This window comes from Cibotium barometz, chromosome 17 (genome assembly GCF_041138505.1).
Source record: "Cibotium barometz isolate CiBa-2024 chromosome 17, ASM4113850v1, whole genome shotgun sequence".
Lineage (NCBI taxonomy): Eukaryota > Viridiplantae > Streptophyta > Polypodiopsida > Cyatheales > Cibotiaceae > Cibotium > Cibotium barometz.
This window is the reverse complement of record NC_141062.1, coordinates 23,669,939-23,692,467: the sequence shown is the minus strand read 5'-3', so window position 1 is coordinate 23,692,467 and position 22,529 is coordinate 23,669,939. Positions and strand designations below refer to the sequence as shown.

Below are 22,529 nucleotides of genomic sequence, written 5' to 3'. Positions count from 1 at the left end.
CAAAGTGCTGTAGTTGAAACTTTTCAAACAACTGAATGGACATTTCATGTTCTTTGTTGTGATCATGCCAGTAATGGTTTCTTGGGTTTGAGGCGGGTGGGTGGGGTTCTGTGCTCAATTTGTTTGAGGGATTGATATTGTCATAAAGGGTCAGGTCAAGGAGGTAATATGGCAGATTTGGCATCCAACAGAGGGCTGTAGGAACGAGCAGAGGGTTTTGAATGAGCAGAGAGGTTTTGAACAAGCAGATAGGTTTTGAATGGTAGGAGGAGAAATCGTGAGCCATGGGAAGACTGGTGCAATGTTGAGGATACCTTTTCCGTGGGCATGCTCGCGGTCTATAAAGGGTAGTGTCGCCCAGCTCTTGTTTTTCAAAAAGGTGCCTGCCCACCACGGCTCTCAACCTTTTTCATGGGTAGGCTTGTAGTCTGTAAACACCCTTAAATACTAGAATAAGCTTCAAGAATTTGTGACAATGTTTTTCAATACTCCATGATGATAGATGCAAGACATAAGTAAAAACATTTGCATACTTCATAAGTATCCTTCCTTTATAGATGTCTCCTCAAAAGGTTGGAAACTAGCCAAGTCTATGATTGAGAGATATTGAGGAGATATTATGATGTGGAAACTAGTTGTCACTGGAGGAATATGGTTTTGAGAGGACATGGACTCAAAGTTATCTTCATCTTGAGCATGCGAAATGGAAGCGCCATCGTGGGATGAGCCATTATGAGAGATGTCTCAAGTGAACTTGTATATATGGGTGATGGAAGAGGGCAAATGAGAGAAAGAGTTTGCAAACAAAAGCCCCCTTTCTTTTATAGAGAAATCAAAATATTATTTTGTTGACTTATCTACATGTTAAGAATTGATCACCCTTTAATAACACATTTAGAAAAATTACATGCATAATTAAAATTGATTTATTCTCTAATAACGACTATAAACAATAAAGAAGTGGGTAATGGAGGCACTACGACGTTACTTACTTTTATAGAAATTACTTATATTTGAATCTTTAATTAATGTACAATTTGTTGGTATTTACTCGAAGTCGGTCGCTCGCGGGTCTCGTGTCAAATAAGCGGGTATCTGAGAGAGGGGGTGTCGTTGCTTCTGGAATACACAGGTTACAACCCTTGTGGTGTTTGTTGGGATATGGCTGTGAATCCGCCGCTGCTGATGCCGCTGGGAGGCATGCCGGTGCCCTTCCAGGCCGAGATGTTCCTGCTCACCCGCCAGAACGTGGAATTCGAAGTCGACAAGATCCCCGAGTAAGTAAAATCTCTCTCTCTCTCTCTCTCTCTCTCTCTCTCTCTCTCTCTCTCTCGCAATCTGATGCTTTGGCCGATCGGCCCATGAGATGCCGGTTTTCGATCCAAGTGTTAATGGCGTGTGGATGGGATGAGGTTCCGCAGTGTTCCTCGAGGGATTGTGTCGGCAAAAGGGACCGTCTATCTTTCGAATGTTCGGATTGTTTTTGTGGCCAACAAGCCAGTGGGGAACTTCTTTGCATTCGACATGCCCCTTGTATGCCCCCCTCTCTCTCTCTCTCTCTCCCACACACACACACACACACACACACACCAAGATTTTCCTTTGTTATGAAATCATTCATATTCACTTCCTTCCTTTCTCATACACAAGCATAAGAATTTGTGGTTACAAGGAAGGGTGGTTTTGATGCAGTTGTATATTCACGAAGAAAGATTTAACCAACCAATTTTCTTCGCGAACAATATCACCGGAAAAGTCCATCCGGTAAGATGTAGATGCGTGCATTATCAGATGACAATGGTACTGTTTGTACTTCACATGATACATTGTGGGGATTTAGGGAGTATACTGACTGGCTCTGTGTATGTATGACATTGTAGGTGATTCCAGAGGGAGAACATAGAGCTCTTTACTCTCCACACTCCTTCAAGATCATATTCAAAGAGGGAGGTTGTGGAACCTTTGTGCCATTGTTCTTCAATCTGCTCAAGGTTACAAGGCAATTCCAACCCCAAACAAATCAGCCGCAGTTTCAACAGAATACACCACAAACAAATTCATATGTTTACAGTGATCCATTACCAACAGAACCTCCACCAACTGATGAAATCCTTTGGAATGCGTGAGTGCACAGTTTTTTTTTTTCATGATTAGCATTTCCTTTGTAGGGTGAACAGTTTTTTTTTTTTCATGATTAGCATTTCCTTTGTAGGGTGAACAGGCATTGGTATTTTCACTTCGAGTATGAAGTAGGCACTGACTGCTGTGTTTTTACTTTCTATTCTCCCTGGTATCAGATATGTTGATCCAAATGATCCAACTAAAATCTATCTGCAGCAACCATACGATGCTAATCAACCACAGCTGCGCAGGCGGACCTATGCATCTTCCATTTCAGAAGAAGGGCAGTTATAGTGATGAAGTTGTGATGGCTAATAATATCATCTTTTGTCCATATGTGGGTCAACAATATTTCAGTATACATACACAGCGTAATTTGTACTCTTTTTCCTAACCTATCAACGTATACTCTTTGCTCAGGTATAACTCTTTGCTCAATTATAAAGTGCTTCATATCTCGTGTCTTGAGGGACAAACTTCACTTTATGTTGGAAGAGACTTCACCATAAAACTTTGAGCTTGTTAATATTTGCAGAATGGGTTCACTTTGTTTTGTTTGAGATCTTTGAAGGGATGCATTTCAAGGTAAGTTTCTCAGCTTGTTTGTGGACAAGTGAAAGAACATTTATCAGTCCTTTCACTTCACTGGGACTGGAGACATTTCAATGGATGCATCAGTTCTTGAAGCCCTTTGTTCTTTTTTTCGAAGAGTTGTAAGGTGTGGTGTTGTGCATGTGAGTTGAAGATGCGTGTGTGCACAATTGCTTATGCTGCCCGGCAGGCCTGATAGCCTTGACTTTCCTTGTCGACATGTCTGCTCTAGTGCTATCTCAATCCTGCTGCCACACCGCCTGTTATGTCCATAGCACCTGCCAACTACATCCGTGCCTGAAAATTGTCATCAAATTGACAGATTTTTTATGGGAGACTTGAAGCAGGGTTCATTGTGATCACAATGTATGTCAATGACTCATGAATTATTGTGGAGTTTTGACTCAATTCTCCTCGAGCATGGAGAGCTCTGCTATTTTATGCATGCCATCACTATGGAATGCAGGATGCATGTTGAATGGATGTTCATTTTGGGGCCTTAGTCTTCCAAAGTAGAACTGTTGGGTTTCCTAGAAGAAAGCTTTGAGAGTTCTGAAATTGTCTTTTTAAAATATGCAACGCAAGGTGCTTTTTAGTATTCTACTGGCAGCATAAGTGAGGTTACATGGATTATGATGGGTCATTTTAGATCGGGTGCACTCTTGGATTCTTCCAAAAGCAAGAGCAAGTTTTTTTGGTGTTATGCAAAATTTTTGGTGTCCGTCAGATTTTAAGATAATGTGGAGCCCTATGAAGAGTACATGCAATTGCTACTCGGTGTTTGATTATGATGTGCCTCCACAATTTCATAAGAGATTTTATGAAGTTTTGTAGACTGGGGGCAGTCGTATGGAGCCAAGGCCTGGATTGTGCAATGCATTTTTGATGGGTTTTACTCTTCAAGCCATTTTTTATGCAATACATGTGGCTTTACGTTTTCAAGCCATTTTATGCAATGACTATCCTTAGTATCTCTGTATTTATTCCCAAGTTAAAAGTACATCCATATATCTTGCCAAGTATACCAAGAAGTGCAGCAGATTGTGCTAAATGGCATCTAATTGAGCTTTGTTAATTCATGCAAGCGATTTTTTTGGGAGGGGGACCGGCATCATGAATTGTTTGATTCTTTGGGAATTTGCAGTCCTAGACAAAATGCAGATTTCTTTACTTGACAGTCACACGGTGTCACGTTATGTGCCAGACACATCTTGCCGTGCCACCATGGCACATGGCAAACATTTGGGTATCCATGCTATGTGCCACAGGGTATGATCCATGGTGTCAAACAGAACCTCACCATGGTGCATGACTAGCACCCACGTTTACTTGGAAGAGTTGTAAGCGCCTGCCAACTTAGATTGGGTTTTCAAATGCTGAACACTTGCAGTTAATGCAATAAAGCAATTGTTTGAATGTGTATTGAGCAGCAAAGGGACACACATGTTTTGCTACCATTGCACTCTGATGTAGTTACATGAGATGAAACCTCGAAAGTGGACCTGATACTTGCCTTTAAATTTGCTTGCAATCCATGTGAATATTGCATGCCCTAGTGCATGCACATGCTTAGTGTAAATTTGATGTCTTGATCTATCACCTTGTCATAAGCACACATCATTATATCATGTGGAACGCATCATTATATCATGTGGAATGCAACATCAACCCACATGATAGGACTGCCCCCCCCCCCCCCCCCCAATTGCATTTTACCCCTGGATATAGTGATTGTGTATTTTTATTTGGTTTGAATTTTGTGCTTCTTTTGTGTAGTCAACATTGTACAAGTCAAGTTTGAGTTTTGTAGGTAATGCACTCATGCTTCTTTGTATCCAATGTTAATAACATTGATAGCACGTCCAAATCAATATCTCCTTAAAAGGTTGAAGCAGCAACTGATTTAGCTCGCACAAATATTGATTTAGCTTGCGAGGTTATCATTGATCTCATGAATCTCAAGCTCATATAATCTCTTATGCCTACCTGTTGATCTCCCATCAATTATCATTTATAAATGATAAACAATGCTCTCATTGACCATCAAGTCATCAATTATAGCTTATGATCTCACAAGGCAATTAAATAAGACCTTATTGGCAATTAAATAAGACCTTATTGGAAATTAAATCTAGTAAAAGCACTGAGGACCCATAAGTAGGCAAGAGATCAAGATCCATAAGTAGGCAAGAGACTATTTACAACTTGTTTCTACAAAGGGAGTTCCAACATGTAAAGTGTTCAACACATGCTTGCAAGGGGGGGGGGAGAGAGAGAGAGAGAGAGAGAGAGAGAGAGAGAAGGGTGGTCATTTAGGAGTGAATGAGAATATAAATGTAAATCCAAAGAAATATAACTTTGGAGAAATATCAATGGATCTCTAATACGAGAGGCCAAATAGAAATGAGCGTTAGTTTATATCATAGAGATGGAAACCTGCAAACAGGTAAAAGCGGACACCTTTATCAAGCGTGAAAAAAGACCATTATTAGTTTTTGTATGAAAAGGGTGTAAGCCATAAGGACAAGGATATAATTTTGAGTTTTAGGTCTCAAAGAAGCTTCCACCCTTCTTTGCTCTTGGTAGAACCATTTGTGATGACGTCAGGGGGTTGGAAAGTGCGAGAACCTTGAGCTGAAAGCTAAGATTGAACATTTGTTAGATAGTGTTGGGAATGCACATGCTTGATTTGGCATCCTACTAGTAGAAGAGTTTGTTAGAGAAGGAGAGATATAGAAGCACAACACCCAAAGTAGATTGATGAGAATGAGTTAAATACAAGTGAAGTGACATGATAAAGTCAACCACACACTCATAAGAGTGCGTACATACGCTCAGGGAAAAAAACCTCCTAAAGAGAGAAAAAGTGTCCCGATCCTTTATCAGCCTCCATCCACACATCACTACTATATAAATGGCTACAAATGTCCTATGTAGTGATGATATAAACATGTATAGGGGTCTTGTGTGGCTGATCAATCCCCAAATGGCAATAAGCCCAAAGCTTTGTGAAAAGCTTCAAAATCCTCTCATGAGAGAGCCTTGGTGAACATATCTGCCACATTGTTATGCATAGAGACATAAGCCATGCTAATGTTAATCCCATTTTAGATTAACAAAGATGCTCCTCCCATTGAGGACATTAATAAGTGTTATGTAATGGCACTATAAAGGTTGTACATTATGAGATACTGGCCAGCCAAGGCTTTAGTTAGTAAGTTTTGGGCGCCCAAGTTTGAAATTGTACTTAAGGTAATTTCTCATAATGGAAAGACACAATCTCCCTTTGTGCTATGAGAACTCTTGTCTTGTCTTGTGTATGAGAGAGAGAGAGAAAGAGAGAGAGAGAGAGAGAGAGAGAGAGAGTGCACTCTAGTGCATGTGCCTCTTCTATGCTTGGGTGTGGGAAAGAGAGAGGATGATTGCCTTGCATTGTGGTGTGAGCGACTCCGCGGTGAGAGAGTGGAGGTGGAGATTGGAGGCTTGTAGCTTCTACAAGCGAGCTTGGAGAGTCTCAGGGACGTGAGCTCGGAATATTGGTAAGTAACATACGACGGTTGTTGTCTATTGCTTGTTCCATTGGTGAATGTGTGGAGTTCTCTTGGGAGGTGAAGTAGGCCATAACATTTTTGGCATCGCTGCTGGGAAAAACCACCATTGTTTCTTCCATCTTCTTAGAGCTCCATCTTCCACTATGCAAGATTCATTGTTGCCTTTGCAATCTAGAAGTGCATCGTGAAAAACTGTGGATAAGGTTTGTGTGGAAGTGAAGGAATTAGATTGATTGTGAGAGTTGTATGAGTTGCAATGTGTGTGAGTACTTGGTAATGCTTGGAGGAAAGCAACACTTCGGTTTACTTCTGACTTTGTTGTTTTTATTAACAATTTTTCTATCGTGAGTTTAGCAATTGGTGATACTTCTTTTTTTGTTCTTTCAAAAAATCACAAAAATAAGGAGCCATTGGTTATGTTTGTTACTTGCATTACATTCAATTTTGCTAGGCAGCACGACCATAACTGCAGGAAAGCATTTCACAACGTGAAACACATTTGCATTTCATAGTGTGAGATCCTACCCGCCTTAGCGTCGAAAATCTGGAGATTGCCTTACTAAAGTTAGTGCATCTTATCCTGACGACACAACTGACACAAGGAAACTAAAAAATTCTTATCTCATGAAACGCATCTGCGTTTCGCGGCATGAGATTTAACCACCATCTCACAACGTGAGATAGGTTGAGTTCACGGATTGAAGGATTGTGAGATTAGAGGTAAGAGAGAGTCATAAGTGCAATATAGTAATCTCCTTGACTCAGGTGAATGCAAATCTAGCTTGAAATTGCAAGGCATGAAACACAAGCTGTTCACAACGTGAAGCACATCTCACCGTGAGAACCAATTCATAGTGTGAAACCCATTTCACGACGTGAAACGTCAGTCTTGACGAGACAGACAATTGAGTATAAAAGTGGGAGTAGTGAGTTAGCCTGTTGAACTGTTTTCACATGCACTTGAGGTTAGGAAAACTTATAGGAGATGACCCTACCCCTGAGGACAGTGCATCTAATTACCAAGATCTTTCTATCAGAAAAGTGTTGGTTCAGGTTGCTCGGCGAGCACTCAATTGAGTGTTGTAGCTTGGAGAAATCTGACCACTGGAGAAACCACTAGTAGTAGCGAAGAATCCATGGAAGAAGGACTAAGGTTCTCTGGACATGGAGAGGAAGGGAAACCCCTACGAAATCCAATGGAATATTTGATATAGCTAGGGGATTCTTTGGTCTCCAACCCAGCACAGAAGATGAAGCTTAAACTGCAGACAAGGGTCTGTCAACAACGAGTGCGGGACACGGTCCAAAACTGGACTTAACAACACCAATAGCCCAAACCTCTAGCCCTAGGAATACTAACACCTTGAGACTTCGTGGAATGACTCTTAGGGTCAGGCGAGACATTCTCATGCACTTGAGGTCAGGAAAACTTATAGGAGACGACCCTACCCCTAATGACAATGCATCTAATTACCAAGGATCTTCCTACCAGAAAAGTGTTGGTTCACGTCGCTCGGCAAGCACTCAATTGAGTGTTGCAGCTTGTAGAAATCTGACCACTGTACAAACCAGTAGTAGTGAAGAATCCATGGAAGAAGGACTAAGGTTCTGTGCACATGGAGAGGAAGGGAAGCATACTTCTCCTATGAAATCCAGTGGAATATTTGATATAGCTAGGGGATTCCTTGGTCTTTAACCTGGCACAAAAGATGAAACTCAATCTGTGGACAAGGGTCCGTCAACAAGTGTGGGACACGGTCCAAAAATGGACTTAACAACACCAACAGCCCTAATGTCTTGCCCCAAGAATACTAACACCTTGAGACTTAGTGGAATGACTACTAGGGTTATAGGCCGCCAGACAAGGAGAATGCTAACAAAATAAGTCAAATCTTCTTCCCCACATCTGAGGAAGTGGAGGTTAACATTCAGATGGCTGAAGCAGAGCATCAATTGTGACTTCTGAGCTTAAAAAGGCAAAATATGGATATGCTTAGAATGGCGGTGAAACAGAGGGAAATTGATAATTTACTTTTGTTACGTGGAAAGGAAGCAGAAACATCTAGAGATGCCGCAAATAACATTGGGATTGGAATGACAGAAGGAGGGATACCAACCGTAGAACCCATAAATGAGGAACCCCAGGCTGAGGAAGACCTCGAAATGCAAGAAGAAGTAGACGATCAACCTAGGGCATCTGCCAACAGGAGAAGAGGATCGGCTCTACACAAGGGAGGAGATAAATGACATGATCAATAATGCCACATTCTTGCAGAGCATGGAATTCTCAATTCAAGAAAGGCACTAATGAGCCAAGTGATGAGGAATTTGTTGAGATGTCAAGCCCAACATGAGCTGACACTCACGAGGCACCTGCATGACCATCCGCTGACATTTATATCACTGGCGGGTTTGGTAGTAGCTGGTACCAACATATCTTCGCCAGAGATTCTACAGCTGGACTACACCGACTAGTCCACATCTACCCACTCCCCTTAGTGTGTTCTTATTATGGACTACTTGTATATACTCTATTATGTGTGTTAGTCACTTTATCTTCTTTGTAGACCTCTTTTGTTGTGTGAAGAAGAAGAAGAATTTTCAGCCTCTCACCTTGTGTGTTCTCTTCTAGGGTTTGTATGAGTGTGTGTGTGCTTGCAAGAGCTCAAGATCTCTTCTACCCTGCATCTTATCATGGTATCAGAGAGCCTGGTTCATGCTAAGGGCTGAGAGACAAGCAAGAGAAGCACAAGAAGCGGTACAAGGGTAAGAGCTTCATCTACTCTTCCCCCTTTGTGTTGGCTACTACACCCTTGTCGGTAGCTCCTCGTCGGGAGAGGCACCCTTGTCGGTAGCTCCTCTGATGATTGATGAGCTTTCTTCACTGGAGGAAAGCTACAAGGCAACTATATTGTCCTATTGTATTGAAATTTCTAGGTCGAAAACGCGTTTTAGGTGCGTCTGGACCTCCGTTTTTCAGTTCGCACAGGCATTCACAAGCACTGTGGGTAAGTTTCAATTCTCTGCAGAACTCTGTTTTTGGAACTGCAGGAAGGGCGATTGGTTGTGCAGACACTATGTGTGCTGCAAAAAGGTCTCAAAGTTACCATTGGGTGGTGTATGTATGCAAAGTAAGGTCACTAGTTGTGACAGTTTGGGTGCAGTAGTATAATACCGCTGTAGAGAATATAACAGTTTGTGCAAGTCAAGCAAGATTATTATTGTTGGTAAATTTGTGTCACAGAAAAGATGTCAAATGACGGAATAAACCAGATTTTTGCAGAGAAGCTTGACAAGAACAACTTCCATGCTTGGAGGTTTAGATGGACCAATTTCCTGATGGGAAAAGGTTATTGGGACTACATTGAAGGTGAACATGAGGAGGCACCGGATATACCGGAGATTAATCCAACTGCTCTGTAGATGTAGAAGAGTTCAAGGATTGGAAAGGAGCAAGGAAAGTCATGTATTGGTTTTCTACCAACATACAGGGGACACTATGATTGGGCATATAAAGGATGCTAAGTCACCTAAGGAGGCATGGGACACCTTGGTGAAACTGTATGAAACCAACACCAAGGCACAAAAAATTCAGTTTTGAAGAATGAGCTTCATACTGTGGAAAAGAAGAATATGTTTGTGAATGATTATGCTTTAAAGATTAAGGGCATTGTGGAATCCCTTGCATCAGTTGGTGTTTCTGTTGTTGATGAGATGATAAGATGGAAGTGTGTCTGCGTGGTCTCGGGCCACAATACAAGGCGTTCAAGATGTCTATTCAGACTCGGGAGAACATTCCCAACTTCACAGATTTGGTGTCAATTTGGATCATTGAAGAGAAGAACTTGGGTGAAGATCAACAATCTTCACAAAATAGAAACAATTCAGAGGAGCAGCAGACCTTCTACACAAGTGCAGGTAGACGACAAGGTAGAGGTCGTGGTGGATGTGGCCAAGGTGGTGGCCAAACACGTAATCATAATTATGGTCATCAATAGTAGCAGCAACAGTCCCAAGATTCACACAACATATTGGTGGAAGAGGCCAGTTTAGAGGCAGGGGGAGTCAACGAGGTCGTGGTAATTGGCAAAGGTAGAATAATGATACACGAGGCTGTTTTTACTGTGGTAAGCCTAGGCATGTGCAGGAAAATTGCTATAAGAAGCAGAGTGACATGCGAAATGGAAAAGTGCAACAACTATGTGTCCTCTAGTAGAAACAATGACGATAATGAGAGGTTGTTTGTTATGTAACATGTGGTTAATGCTGTGTCTGGAAATGATGTGGTAGCATGTAAGGATCATGTATGGTATGTTGATTCAGGTGCTTCGAACCACATGACAAGTCATGGTTAGTGGTTCAAGGAAATGAAGAGTCTTGAAAGACCAGGTTTTGTTAAAACAGGGGATGACACTGCTCATCTGATTGCCCATGTTGGAGATGTGCCATTGTCTATGCTACAGGATGGTAAAGTGAAGTACCTTGCAGATGTACTTCATGTTCCAAACATTACAAAGAATTTGGTTTCTGTTGGCCAGATGATTGAGCAGGGTTTGTAAGTTCGGTTTAACCCTGATGGTTGTTATGTACATAGAAGACTTCAAAGATAAGTGTAGGTTAGTTGTTGCAAAAGGAAACAGAGTGGGCAGAATGTTTACATTGAATGTGAATATGCCTGAAGTGAGTGCTGCAATGTTTGGAAATGGTTCAGGAGTTGTTGCAGATACATACATTTGGCATAAGAGAATTGGACATGTCAATGTGCAAAGAATGAAGTTTATGCAGACTAAACAAATTGTGATAGGGCTGCCTAAGTTTAAAGTTAAAGGTATGTAAAAATTTTGTGAAGCATGTCAATTTGGAAAGAAAACAGAACATGTATTTCCACTATAGAAATGTGAGCAGGAATGTACTAGATGTTGTGCATTCAGATGTATGGGGTCCTACGAAGACTATGTCTATGGGTGGCCAAGTACTACGTAACATTCATTGATGACCACACACGAGGAAAGTGTGGGTGTTCTTCATGAAGGAGAAGAGTGAAGTATTCACTCATTTTCAGAATTTCAGAGTTATGGCTGAAAAACAGATAGGAAAGCATGTGAAGAACCTAAGGTCAGATGGAGGGGGAGAATACTTCTCCAATGAGTTCTCTGAATTCTTGCGAAAGAATGGCATTCAGATTTTACATGTAGATACACTCCGTAGCAAAATGGAGTTGCTGAGTGAAAAAACAAGCACATTGCAGAGATAGCACAAGCATTGATGTCTGAGAAGAATTGCCATATAGCTATTGAGCTGAGGCTATCTACACCAGTTTATATCATGAACATGACTCCTACTGTAGCCATATATGAAAGGTTGTCATATATTGTGACAAGCTTAGCAGTATACAGTTGGCCACGAACCCAGTTTTCGATACACGGATGAAACACATTGAGGTACATTACCACTTCATCAAGGAGAGAGTCTTGGGTGGGCGACATCGACTTGACCTACGTCAACACATAGGACCAGGTTGCTGACATCTTCATGAAGGCCTTGGGAGGTGAGAAGCTCTGCAGATTTCGAGATATGCTTGGAGTTCATGAGATGGAGTTGAGCTTGAGGGGGAGTGTTGAGATGTCAAGCTCAACACGAGATAAAACTCACAAGGCACCTGCATGACCGTTTGATATTTATATCACTGGCGGGTTTGGTAGCTCGCACCGACATATCTACCCACTCCTCTTAGCGTGTTCACATTATAGACCACTTGTATATACTCTATTATGTGTGTTAGTCACTTTATCTTCTTTGTAGACCTCTTTTGTTGTGTGAAGAAGAAGAATTTTCAGCCTCTCACCTTGTGTGTCCTCTTCTAGGGTTTGTGTGAGTGTGTGTGTGCTTGCAAGAGCTCAAGCTCTCTTCTCCCCTGCATCTTTTTAGAATTGCCTAGACCCAACTGTAGACCCGGATTGGATAGAAGGACCTATGCAGGCAGAGGACGAGGTCTAGGTAGGGGGCGATAGCTCCTCTCGAAGGCCAATAGTGGATCCCCATGCATATCTAAATGCAGCCACAAGGGTAGATTTGTTGAATATGGATGTGGAAATGGGCAAAGGAATGGTTAGGTAATTGGACATTTCCCTTAAATCCAAACTGTCTTTGATGAAGCCACACATCATTTCGAAACTTATGCAAAACTTCTCAGGAGATGGGGATCCAATCCAACACCTAGAAATCTTTGAGTCAACGTGTGAAACCTGTGGGGGTCGGTGAATGATGTGACCATGATACATGCATTTTATCGAACCCTAAAAGGGAAGGCCCACCACTGGTATTGAACCCTAAAGCTTGAGGACAAAGTTAACCTCACTCGGCTTAAGAATGTGTTCGCTCCTCGAAGTGGTGATAGATGGAGTCATGTGGCTCAGCTCCATAACATCAAGAGAAGAAAGAAAATGAATCAATGGGAGATTATGTTTCTCGACTCAACAACCTTAAATCAAGATGCAAATTGAGGGAAAGGCTAACTTATGATTAGTTATTGCCCTCTTTCCGAAGAGGAGTATGAGATCATAAGATGCATGATTATTTGGTGTCATATTGACTAATTTGGATACTTGCTGCTGTAAGTTGGCTGCTATCGAGTATGAAGATAACATGCTTGAGTTTCCACAACCAAAAGATGTCAAGGCATCTTCGGTAGTAGCAACATCACGAGTCTCTAGTCATCAAGATGCGAGACCTAAAAACAAGCAAGTTGGCAACATGATAGTTGAAGAACTTAGCATTGCCATCTTGGAGAAGCTAAAAACAAGGGACGGGAGGGAAGCATCTGGGAATGCCCATCTCTACCCCTGGAGAGAGTTAATTTGGTGCTCAATCCTATAGGCAAAATCATACGAGCACTGATTGTCCTCACCTAAGACGGAGGCAGTTGCTTTATTGTGCTCATTGTCAAAGACTAGGAAACCATGATATTGCCATGTGCAGATACCCAAGGATCCAACCTTTAGCACAATTTCTAGCACCACCTAGAGTTCCCTTAGCTTTATTTCAAATGGCTGGGTGTTGTGCTTTGTTTAGAGTTTTCTCCACTTTTTTGTGATCCAATGCTTTTGAGGCTCCAAGGGTTATATTTATGTCCACTTCTCTAATTCCATGCTATGAGCGACCTGCAGAGTGCAACTTATAGTCACGCCTCTAGGGAAGGTGAAGGTGTTGTGAATGAGCTCAAAGATGGATGGGGGAGCAGATGCTCTCCACACACACAGACACGCATGCACACATAGTCACACAAGCTCCTCGGAGAGCGAGAGAGACAAGACACGATAGCTAGAAGTACTCGATGATAATGATAATAAGTGTGTAGAGTACAAAGTACTAGTAGCCCTATCCCTAAGGCTAATGTTGCTAACACACTAAAGTGTGTTCACACAAGAAATAACCCCTACCAGCACATGGTAAAAAGTGCCTGTATGTAGGGCTATTCACACTAGGACTTCTAAGGCTAACAAACCCCCTTGAAGTGAATGGTGTGAATGTGTATAGGATGTAGCAGAGACTAGGTAAACCCATCTACCACATTGGTTTGTTGTAGGCACATAAGTCAAGGCTATCTGTCCTGCATGGAGCCTCTCCCTGACATAATGATAATGCACCACCTGGCAATGTGTTGTGTTCATGCATGTAGAACTGAATTCCGCGCATCTCCTTTGCACTCTAGCTGTGAGTGAAAATGGTGGTAGAAGACGATCGTCTAATATACCAAGATTTGAGGTCCCCCCCATCCTAAATAGGGGAAACCTTAAGATAGTCTACCAGATCTAACAAGAGAAAAAATTCCTACTCGTCAACACCTTGACCATGTAAAGATGCGACGATACGATTAATAGGTAAGACCTAGTTCTATGCCACAGGGGGAACGTGGTCTCCTAAGTGATCCTTAAAATCAAATCACCCATAGAGTGATTCATCTTAACTTGGGCAACCTCTATTCTTGATTCCTAGAAACAATGCTTTTTTCCCCATCTATGTGAGGCATAGCCGCCCCCCGCTGGTGGCCGCCTAATCCTGTAGAGTAGGGTTGCCTTTTAAGCTTTTGATTGATTCAGGAAGTACACATTCTTTCATTTCCCCTGGATGCTTGCGTACGCTAGTCTTAGATCAGAAATCAGGGAAACCTATGCAAGTTGAATTGGCAAGTGGGAAGATTCTTTTCACTCACCTTGAGACAGATTGTATTCAGTTCAATCGAGATGGGAATTTAACTAACTGTCAGTTCAGAGTTATACCTTTGGGAGTTTTCGACGGGATCCTTGGAATGGATTGGCTCCACAAAAATCAAGCTGACATTCACTGTCATAATGGAACCATTTCCTTCCGTGACCTTCACGGAAACAAGGTTCAAGGAACCAGAATTTCAGGATCCCCAAGTCTGCAGTTAGTAAAGGCTTGTAAGTTACTAAAAGGACTTAGAAAGAAGCAACGCATTTATCTTGTCAAAATTAATCCGGTAGACTCAAAGTTAAAAGCTAAAGAACCTGAATGGTTAAGTGATTATGATGATTTATTCCCAACAGAGCTAATAGAGATGCCTCCAATTCAGGAAGTAGATCATGTGATAGAATTGATCCCCGAAGCTCAGCCAGTCGCCTTGCGCACGTACAAAATGCCAGTTCCTGAAGCCATCGAACTCAAGGAATAACTTAGACAGGTGTTAGAACAAGGGTTTGTAAGACCTAGTGTTTCACCTTGGGGTGCACCAGTTCTCTTTCAGAAAAAGAAAGATGGAACGCTAAGACTCTGTGTGGACTACATAGGTCTCAATAAGCTGGCACAATTAAGAATAAGTATACTATCCCTAGAATTAATGAGCTTCTCGACAGGCTAAGTGGAGCCCAGATCTTCACAAAGATAGATCTCAAATCAGGGTATTATCAGATCAAGATTAATGAGTAAGATATCCCAAAGACAGCCATTAATACTCGGTATGGGCATTATGAATTCACTGTCATGCCGTTTGGATTGACAAATGCCCCAACTACATTCAATCAATTAATGCAGGACATTCTCAGAGAATACTTGGATGATTTTGATCTTGTTTTCTTTGATGATATTCTGATTAACTCAAAGAATGCAGCTGACCCCCACGAATCTCATGTAAAAAAAGTTCTTGAGATTCTAAGGAAGCACCAACTCTTTGCAAAAAAGAGCAAATGCACTTTCTCTGCCAACCATATTGAATACTTGGGCTTTCTGGTGTCAAAAGATAGAATTTCTCTAGATTTCGCAAGTCATAGATTGGCGTGAACCAAAGATAGCGAAAGAAGTCAGAGGATTCTTGGGATTGACTGGTTGGTATATAATTTTTATACCAAAGTATTCTCTCATAGCTTCCCCCCTGACAAATCTTCTCAAGAACAACATTCCATTTTCAATGGTTTGCCAGGTGCCAGAGTGCTTTTGATAAGCTGAAGACCGCCTTGGTAACCAATCCCGTTCTGAAGCTGCCAGATTTCTCTCTACCCTTTGAGGTAGTAAAAACTGATGCCAGTGGTTTTGCCCTGGGAGGTGCACTTATGCAGGAAGGTCATGCAGTGGCCTATGAGTCCCGAAAACTCAGAACACATGAGAGGAATTATGATGTCCACGACCTGGAACTACTTTCAGTAGTTTATGCCCTGAAGTTGTGGAGACATTACCTACTGAACATCATATTGGGGAATATGGGAATTTTCCATAAGTTTAGGACGTGGTCAAATCTTTGGATTTATCATAACTTGAATACTGTTGCTCCAAATTGAGTGCTCTATAGCTCACCAGATCCCATTTTCCAAGCGCTTTCCAATGATAGGTCACATGATAGGGTTTTGAGAAACTTATAGGCACGTTATCCGCATCCCATCTTTTTACTATTTAAAAAATGGGAATTGGGAAATTCCCAAACTCACAAATATAGTGTTACTGGGTCAAAGATTCACTTTGATGATAGATCATCAGAGCTTAAAGTGGATCTTCACTCAGAAGGATCTCAACATGCGCCAGAGAAGGTGGATGCAAACCCTGCAGGAATTTGATTTTGAAATCAAGTACCGCCCAGGCAAAGAAAATGTGGTAGATGCCCTCAGCAGCAGAAAAGCCTCCTTCCTTGCAATCACTGTAGTGTCAAATCCTTTCATTAGGGAAAGGTTGAGGTCTATAGGGGCCCTTTAAGCTGCCATATTATGATTTTAATGACTTTTTGTTAAAACGTTAAGTTTCTTTGACCTTAGATACCTTCTTGTTCTTCAAACGGCTAGAAGTTTGAATTTCAAAGTTTCTCGCCAAAATTGAATTTGAAATCGAGCGAGCAAAACTATATCGTGTGACATATCTATGGAAAGAGCTCGACGAGTAGATTCTGGATCTGTAATCTCCGACAAATTTTGAGCTTGTATGTAGAAGTTATGGACGTCCGAAATTTCAAAAACTTTCCCTCCCACTTTTTGGAAATGAAAAGTACAAAAAGGCATCTTCTAGAGAATCTTTTGACCACCTTTAATCGCCCAACATTTTTGTATACATGGCATCACACGATTGGCTCTTTTCCTTAATAACCTTTTAATCACATGGCATCTTAAAGGGCCCCTATAGACCTCAACCTTTCCCTAATGGATTATTTAGAATTATTCTATTTTGACCTCAAGGTCCCTCATGATTAAAGAAAAGTTATTTTTAAATAAGTAAATTTTCCTTGTTGCTACTCATCTTTTGGTGGAGTCGACGGGCAAGTTTTACTTAGAGTTATTCTTTTTTGGTAGAGTCGACGGGCAGGTTTTACTTAGAATTATTCTATTTTGACCTCAAGGTCCCGCATGATTAAAGAAAAGTTATTTTTAAATAAGTAAATTTTCCTTGTTGCTACTCATCTGTGACCCTGGAAGAATCTAAAAGGATTATGGAATTATGTGATGGATGTTCAAGTCACTTTGCCTCAGCCAGCACAACTCGGAGGATCCTTAACACAGGTTATTATTAGCCTCGACTCAGCAAGGATGTCTATGAGTGGTGCAGAAGCTGTGAAGTATGCCAGGCATATGGGCATAAGCAATTGGTTCCCGGACCCTTAAACCCTTTCTAGGTATATGGTCCATTTGAAAGGTGGGGATTAGATTTTGTAGGCCCACTTCCTCGTTTCTCACATGGGAAGTATTACATATTGGTGGCCACAGATTATGCAACAAGGTGGGCAGAAGCAAAGGCCATGGTCAATAATAAAGCGGTGGCTGTGGCATCCTTTCTCAGGGAATACATATGTGCCCGATCTGGGTGCCCATTAGAAATCCTTACAAATGGGGGGAGGTCTTTCAGGAATGACTTGATTGAGGCTTTGGTGCAGAAATTAAAAATAAACCATGCTATGTCAACTCCCTATTATCCCCAATGTAGTGGTTTAGTAGAAAAAGCTAATGGACTGCTTGTTGGATCTTTGTCTAAGCTAGTGGATACTATGAAGAGAAAGTGGGATGTGCACTTGCCAGAGGTCCTGTGGGCCTATAGGACAACTCACAAACTCTCTCTTGGTCTCACACCTTTTCAAAATTTTTATGGAATTGAGGCTATTTTGCCAATAGAATTGGAAATCACAAGCCTTTGCACATCTTTTGCACGCTTGAATAATTAAGAAGAAACACATGCCCAACGCCTAGTACAACTAGAGACCTTGGATGAGAGGTGACTTCAAGCACTTCAAAATTTGGAGGCTGTATAACAACGACGTAAGGCAAGGCATGACACTCTCACGAAGAAGAAGAAAAAGAAGCCAGAACTCAAGCAAGGAAGCTTAGTCTCATGAGGTATGATGGCCTTGTGGAGAAACGACTAGATAAGAATCTTGCCAACAAGTAGTACCCTGGCAGATGTAAAAGGGAAAAGGGGAACTATCAAGAGAGGGATATACAGGATAGAGGAGAGAGTAGAGAAAACAACTCAGAGTAGTGTGATATGACATTGTACTTCTAGGTGAAGCCTCTGATCTAGTGATACAAGTGATTTGTCTCTGAAATTCTCCTTTTTATGTGTTGTGAAAGTCTATTTGGTACCTTGTCTGTGTCGAGAAATTTCTTGTTAAGATATGCCTTCTCATCAAGATTTGCACTCATAGTCATTCTCATCTGGATGTGACTCCTATGTAGAAATACAATCATGAGTCACATCAGAGATCCTGACAGATGCAAGAACCAATCTGTATGCTGGCGTGACGAACTCTCTTAGCCTAGGTAGATAGGTGGCATAATGCATTAGCGTAAGCTTATCTCATTGGGCACAGTTGCACTAGTTGCATCTCCTCCGAAGCCAACTAGGTGATCCGGAACCACGCAACCTTGAGGCAAGGAAAGAAGAGGACAAGCCATCAGAAGTTATGGCTATGACAAGATCTCAAGGACTTGTTAAAATGCACACAGGCACAAATGTGAGCGGGAACTGGAAAGGAAACCAGAACAGTGGGCAAGGTAGCAAAAGTTCCATGAACAAATCACCAAGTTAGTGCAAAGCGCACAAGGAATGGTGAGGAAGATGCAGGAAAGCCCGCCCCTGGGAGAATATATTGTGGAAAATACGAACAAGAAAAACTTGATCAAGGAGAAAGAAGAGATTAGTGCAAGAAAGAAGTCGATGCTAGACCACCAATCCTAAAGTAGCAGAAGCGTCTGAAAAAGAAGAAAAGGAAGGACATGTGGAGGGAATCTAGAGAAGAACTGAAAAGGGGAAGTAAGGGACATGAAAGAGAAGAAAAGGAGAAAGAAAGAAGGATGTACAAAAGTCAAGACATGCCATAGCGGGGATGAGGAGAAAAGTAGCAAGGAATATGACTTGTGGGAGGATCTCAGCAAGATGAGATTATACATCACGTTAGATCAAATCCTAAAATTGGTTCCCAATAATAGGTAAAAGATTCTTCAAGATATAGTGCCAAACGAGAATCTAGTAGTATGGATGCCATTAAAGGAACCGGAACACCCTGCCAGCTAAATGCAAAAATGTGGAGAAAGTCTAGGACTATAATACGTTTGTTCTAGAAGTTACCATCATGATCAGAGGTGAGACAATCACAAGAGTCATTATGGACGGAGGGTGAGGGGTAAATATAATATCAGATAGCCTAGCTAAAAAGCTAGGCATTATTGACATGTAGTTGCTCTCGTTCCAGATATGCATGGCTGAACAGAGAAGGGTCTGACGTGTTGGGATAATTAGAGGAGAACAAATAGAGGTATCAGAATGTAGCTTTACTCTTGTGTTCATTGTTCTCAAGATGGCTGAGATAGCAGGTGCATATCCCATGCTCCTAGGAAGGCCGTGATTTAGGAGAAGAAGGATAAAGCACAACTGGGATACAGACATGATCACGATAAGGAGAAGCAAAAAGAAATTTTGCATTTCAGTTTCAGGGAAAGATAGGCTGAACCCGGTAACTCAACCGTGCAGAGGGCCTAAACTACCTAGAAGGGATAGAAGATGATGTGAAGAAGAGAAAATCTTGAAGGATAATCCGGATATGCTATTGCTGTTTGAAGTGGACATAAAGAAGATTGTGCAAAGGTATGATCTAGAGGTCGTGGTAGCTCATCGAAGTGATAGTGAATGAGGAAAGCACTTGTAAAGAGAAAGAGGACACTCACGATAATGTGGAAGAGTTATAGTAAGAATAGGAAAAGGTCATGGTGGTTCTAAAACAGGAGGAATCTGAGCTCAAGAAAAGGAATATCAGAGTTCAAGAAGATGAGCTGGAAGAAGTGAACCTAGTGGATGATTAGCAACCCAAGATAGTCAAGCTAAATTAGGAGTTCAAAGGGAGACTCCTGAAACTGTTCTAAAGTCCCTACAAGGATGTATTTGCCTCAAAATTTTATGACATGAAGGGGATTGATCCAAGTTTCTACCAGCATAAAATCAACTTGAAAGAGGATGCAACCCCAATCAAGCAGAGCAAATACATAATGAATCATGCAGGATAGATTCTTTGGCCCTATTGCTACCCTACTTATGCAGGAAAGCAAAACTCCACAGGAGTTGAACCGAGTTCAAGGGTACAACTTGGATGATGGAATTATGTATTATAATCGCAAGCTATGCATTCCCAACAATGATGAGGGAATTAAGGGTCAAATTTTGAATGAAGCCCATGATAGCCTTATTGCAGGACATCCAGGTTTCATCAAAACCTACATGTCTGTGAAGAAAAGCTTCTTTTGGCCTGGTCTAAAAAAGGATGTGCTTAATCATGTACGTCAATGTCTGCCCTGTAAGAAAGTCAAGGCCGAGAGAGTAAAAATGCCTGGAAAATTACATCCATTAGACATCCCCCAGATGAAGTGGGAATGTATCAATATGGATTTTATTACTGGATTACCTTCAGTGCAATCAGGTTACAACTCCATCTTCGTGGTAGTTGATAGACTAACCAAAGTTGCCCATCTGATTCCAGTAAAAGAAACCTACACTGCAGTGGGTGTGGCCAGAGTGTTCCTCAAGGAAATCTTCAGATTGCATGGCCTACCCAGAAGAATAGTAAGTGATGGAGATCCCAAATTCACGTCAAGATTCTGGACTACATTTTTTGAAGAAGTAGGAACTTTCTTGGATCTCAGCACAGCTTACCACCCTGAGACCGATGGTCAAACTGAAAGGGTGAACCAAGTAATCAAAGATATACTTTGGTCATGCTGTGGCAGCAGGGAACCCAAGAAGTGGCTAAGCTATCTGCACCTAGTTGAGTTCACCTACAATGCTTCTTATCAGATAAGTATTGGGATGAGCCCTTTCAAATCTTTGTATGGACAAGATTGCTTAACTCCATTAACTTGGTCCGACCCATTGATTACGGTCGAGATGTCCAGACAGATGCTTGACGACATGGAGCAACATATGCAGTCAATTTACAAAGATATAAAAACTGCCCAAGATAGAAAGAAGTAGTATGCAGATAAGAAGAGGACAGATAGAGAATTCGAAGAAGCAGATACGGTCTTCATTCGAGTACGCCCCGAAAGAAGTTCTCTATCTCTTGGGAAGTACAAGAAGTTATCCCCCAGATATTGTGGGCCATATCTGATTACAAAGAAAGTAGGTGACAGCCTATGAGCTTCTTCTGCCTCCTCATCTCAAAGTACATAATGTATTTCATGTCAGCCTTCTTAAAAAGTATATTCTAAGCCCAAATCATGTGCTTGATGATGAAATCTTAACTTCTTCAACCCAAGGGCAGATGGAGCTCCAACCTGAAGAAATCCTTGATGTTCGAGAAAAGGTTCTCAGGAACAGAATTCTGAGAGAATTATTGGTCAAATGGAAGTTCTATCCTTTTGAAGATGCCACCTGGGAGAAAGAAGCCGAACTGTTGAGGGATTACCCCTAGTTTGCGAGATGAGAACATCTCGCGTTTTTCAAGTGGGAGCGAATGTAAGATTCCTCCCCAGCCTTTCAATATGTCCAGCATCTTCCCCTGTAATCAAATCCCTCTTCAGAAATATAAAATCCCGCGTTTTTCAAGTGGGAGCGAATGTAAGATTCCTCCCCAGCCTCTCAATATGTCCAGCATCTTCCCCTGTAATCAAATCCATCTTCAGAAATATAAAATATCTTATTTCTACCTGTTTTGGCCTAGAGAGAGTAAATGTTCTAGAGAGAGATTATTCTGATTTTGAATATTTTTAGATAGAAAAATATTTCTTCTTATTAAAATAATTTTCCCCAAAACAAAAGTTCAAAAAGATTTTCAGAAGGTGCATTAGAAATCAAGTATAATCTGTTCAAGAGGCCTTATCCTAGGGGTCCAGATTTTTTGAAAATTTTAAATTAAGGTTTTGAGGGGCCAATCAAATTCATCCAAATGTGTGGAGAAGAAAAATAGAAGAAATAAAGAAAATCCCCCCAAAAATGAGTAAATACTCACATAAGATGAAGAGTGGACTAAGGACCAAAGGAAAGACTAAAAAAATGAATTTTTGACACCTCACAATGGGAATTCCCCCCTCATAAAGGAGGCACCTACTTCACATGTGTGGTAGAGTTTAAAATTATAAAAAATTGAGATATTTCATCTCTCCTCTCTCCTTCTTCAAGTCTAGTTCCAAAAAGTAAGCTAAACTGACTTGAAAATGGTCAAAAGCTAACCAAACTGATCTAGAAAATTCTAGAATCAGTTTGCTTGGTTTTAGAAGCTCACTTTTTCCCATAAATAGTGCGTGGGATCCTCTCCGCCTCTCAATCTTGATTTTTTCTTCTTTTTTTCGTGAG

At 41.3% G+C, this 22,529-nt stretch overlaps 1 protein-coding gene across 1 annotated transcript; it reads left to right on the top strand.

Annotated features, from left to right (window-relative positions):
• The first annotated feature begins 1,049 nt into the window (after positions 1-1,049).
• LOC147629804 (classical AGP protein) lies at positions 1,050-2,655 on the top strand. Its single transcript, XM_086811324.1, has 5 exons — positions 1,050-1,277; positions 1,422-1,533; positions 1,693-1,764; positions 1,881-2,122; positions 2,298-2,655. Exons 1-5 carry the CDS (start codon positions 1,162-1,164, stop codon positions 2,413-2,415), a joined length of 660 nt encoding a protein of 219 aa, XP_086667450.1. The 5' UTR covers positions 1,050-1,161; the 3' UTR covers positions 2,416-2,655.
• Positions 2,656-22,529: the final 19,874 nt, after the last annotated feature.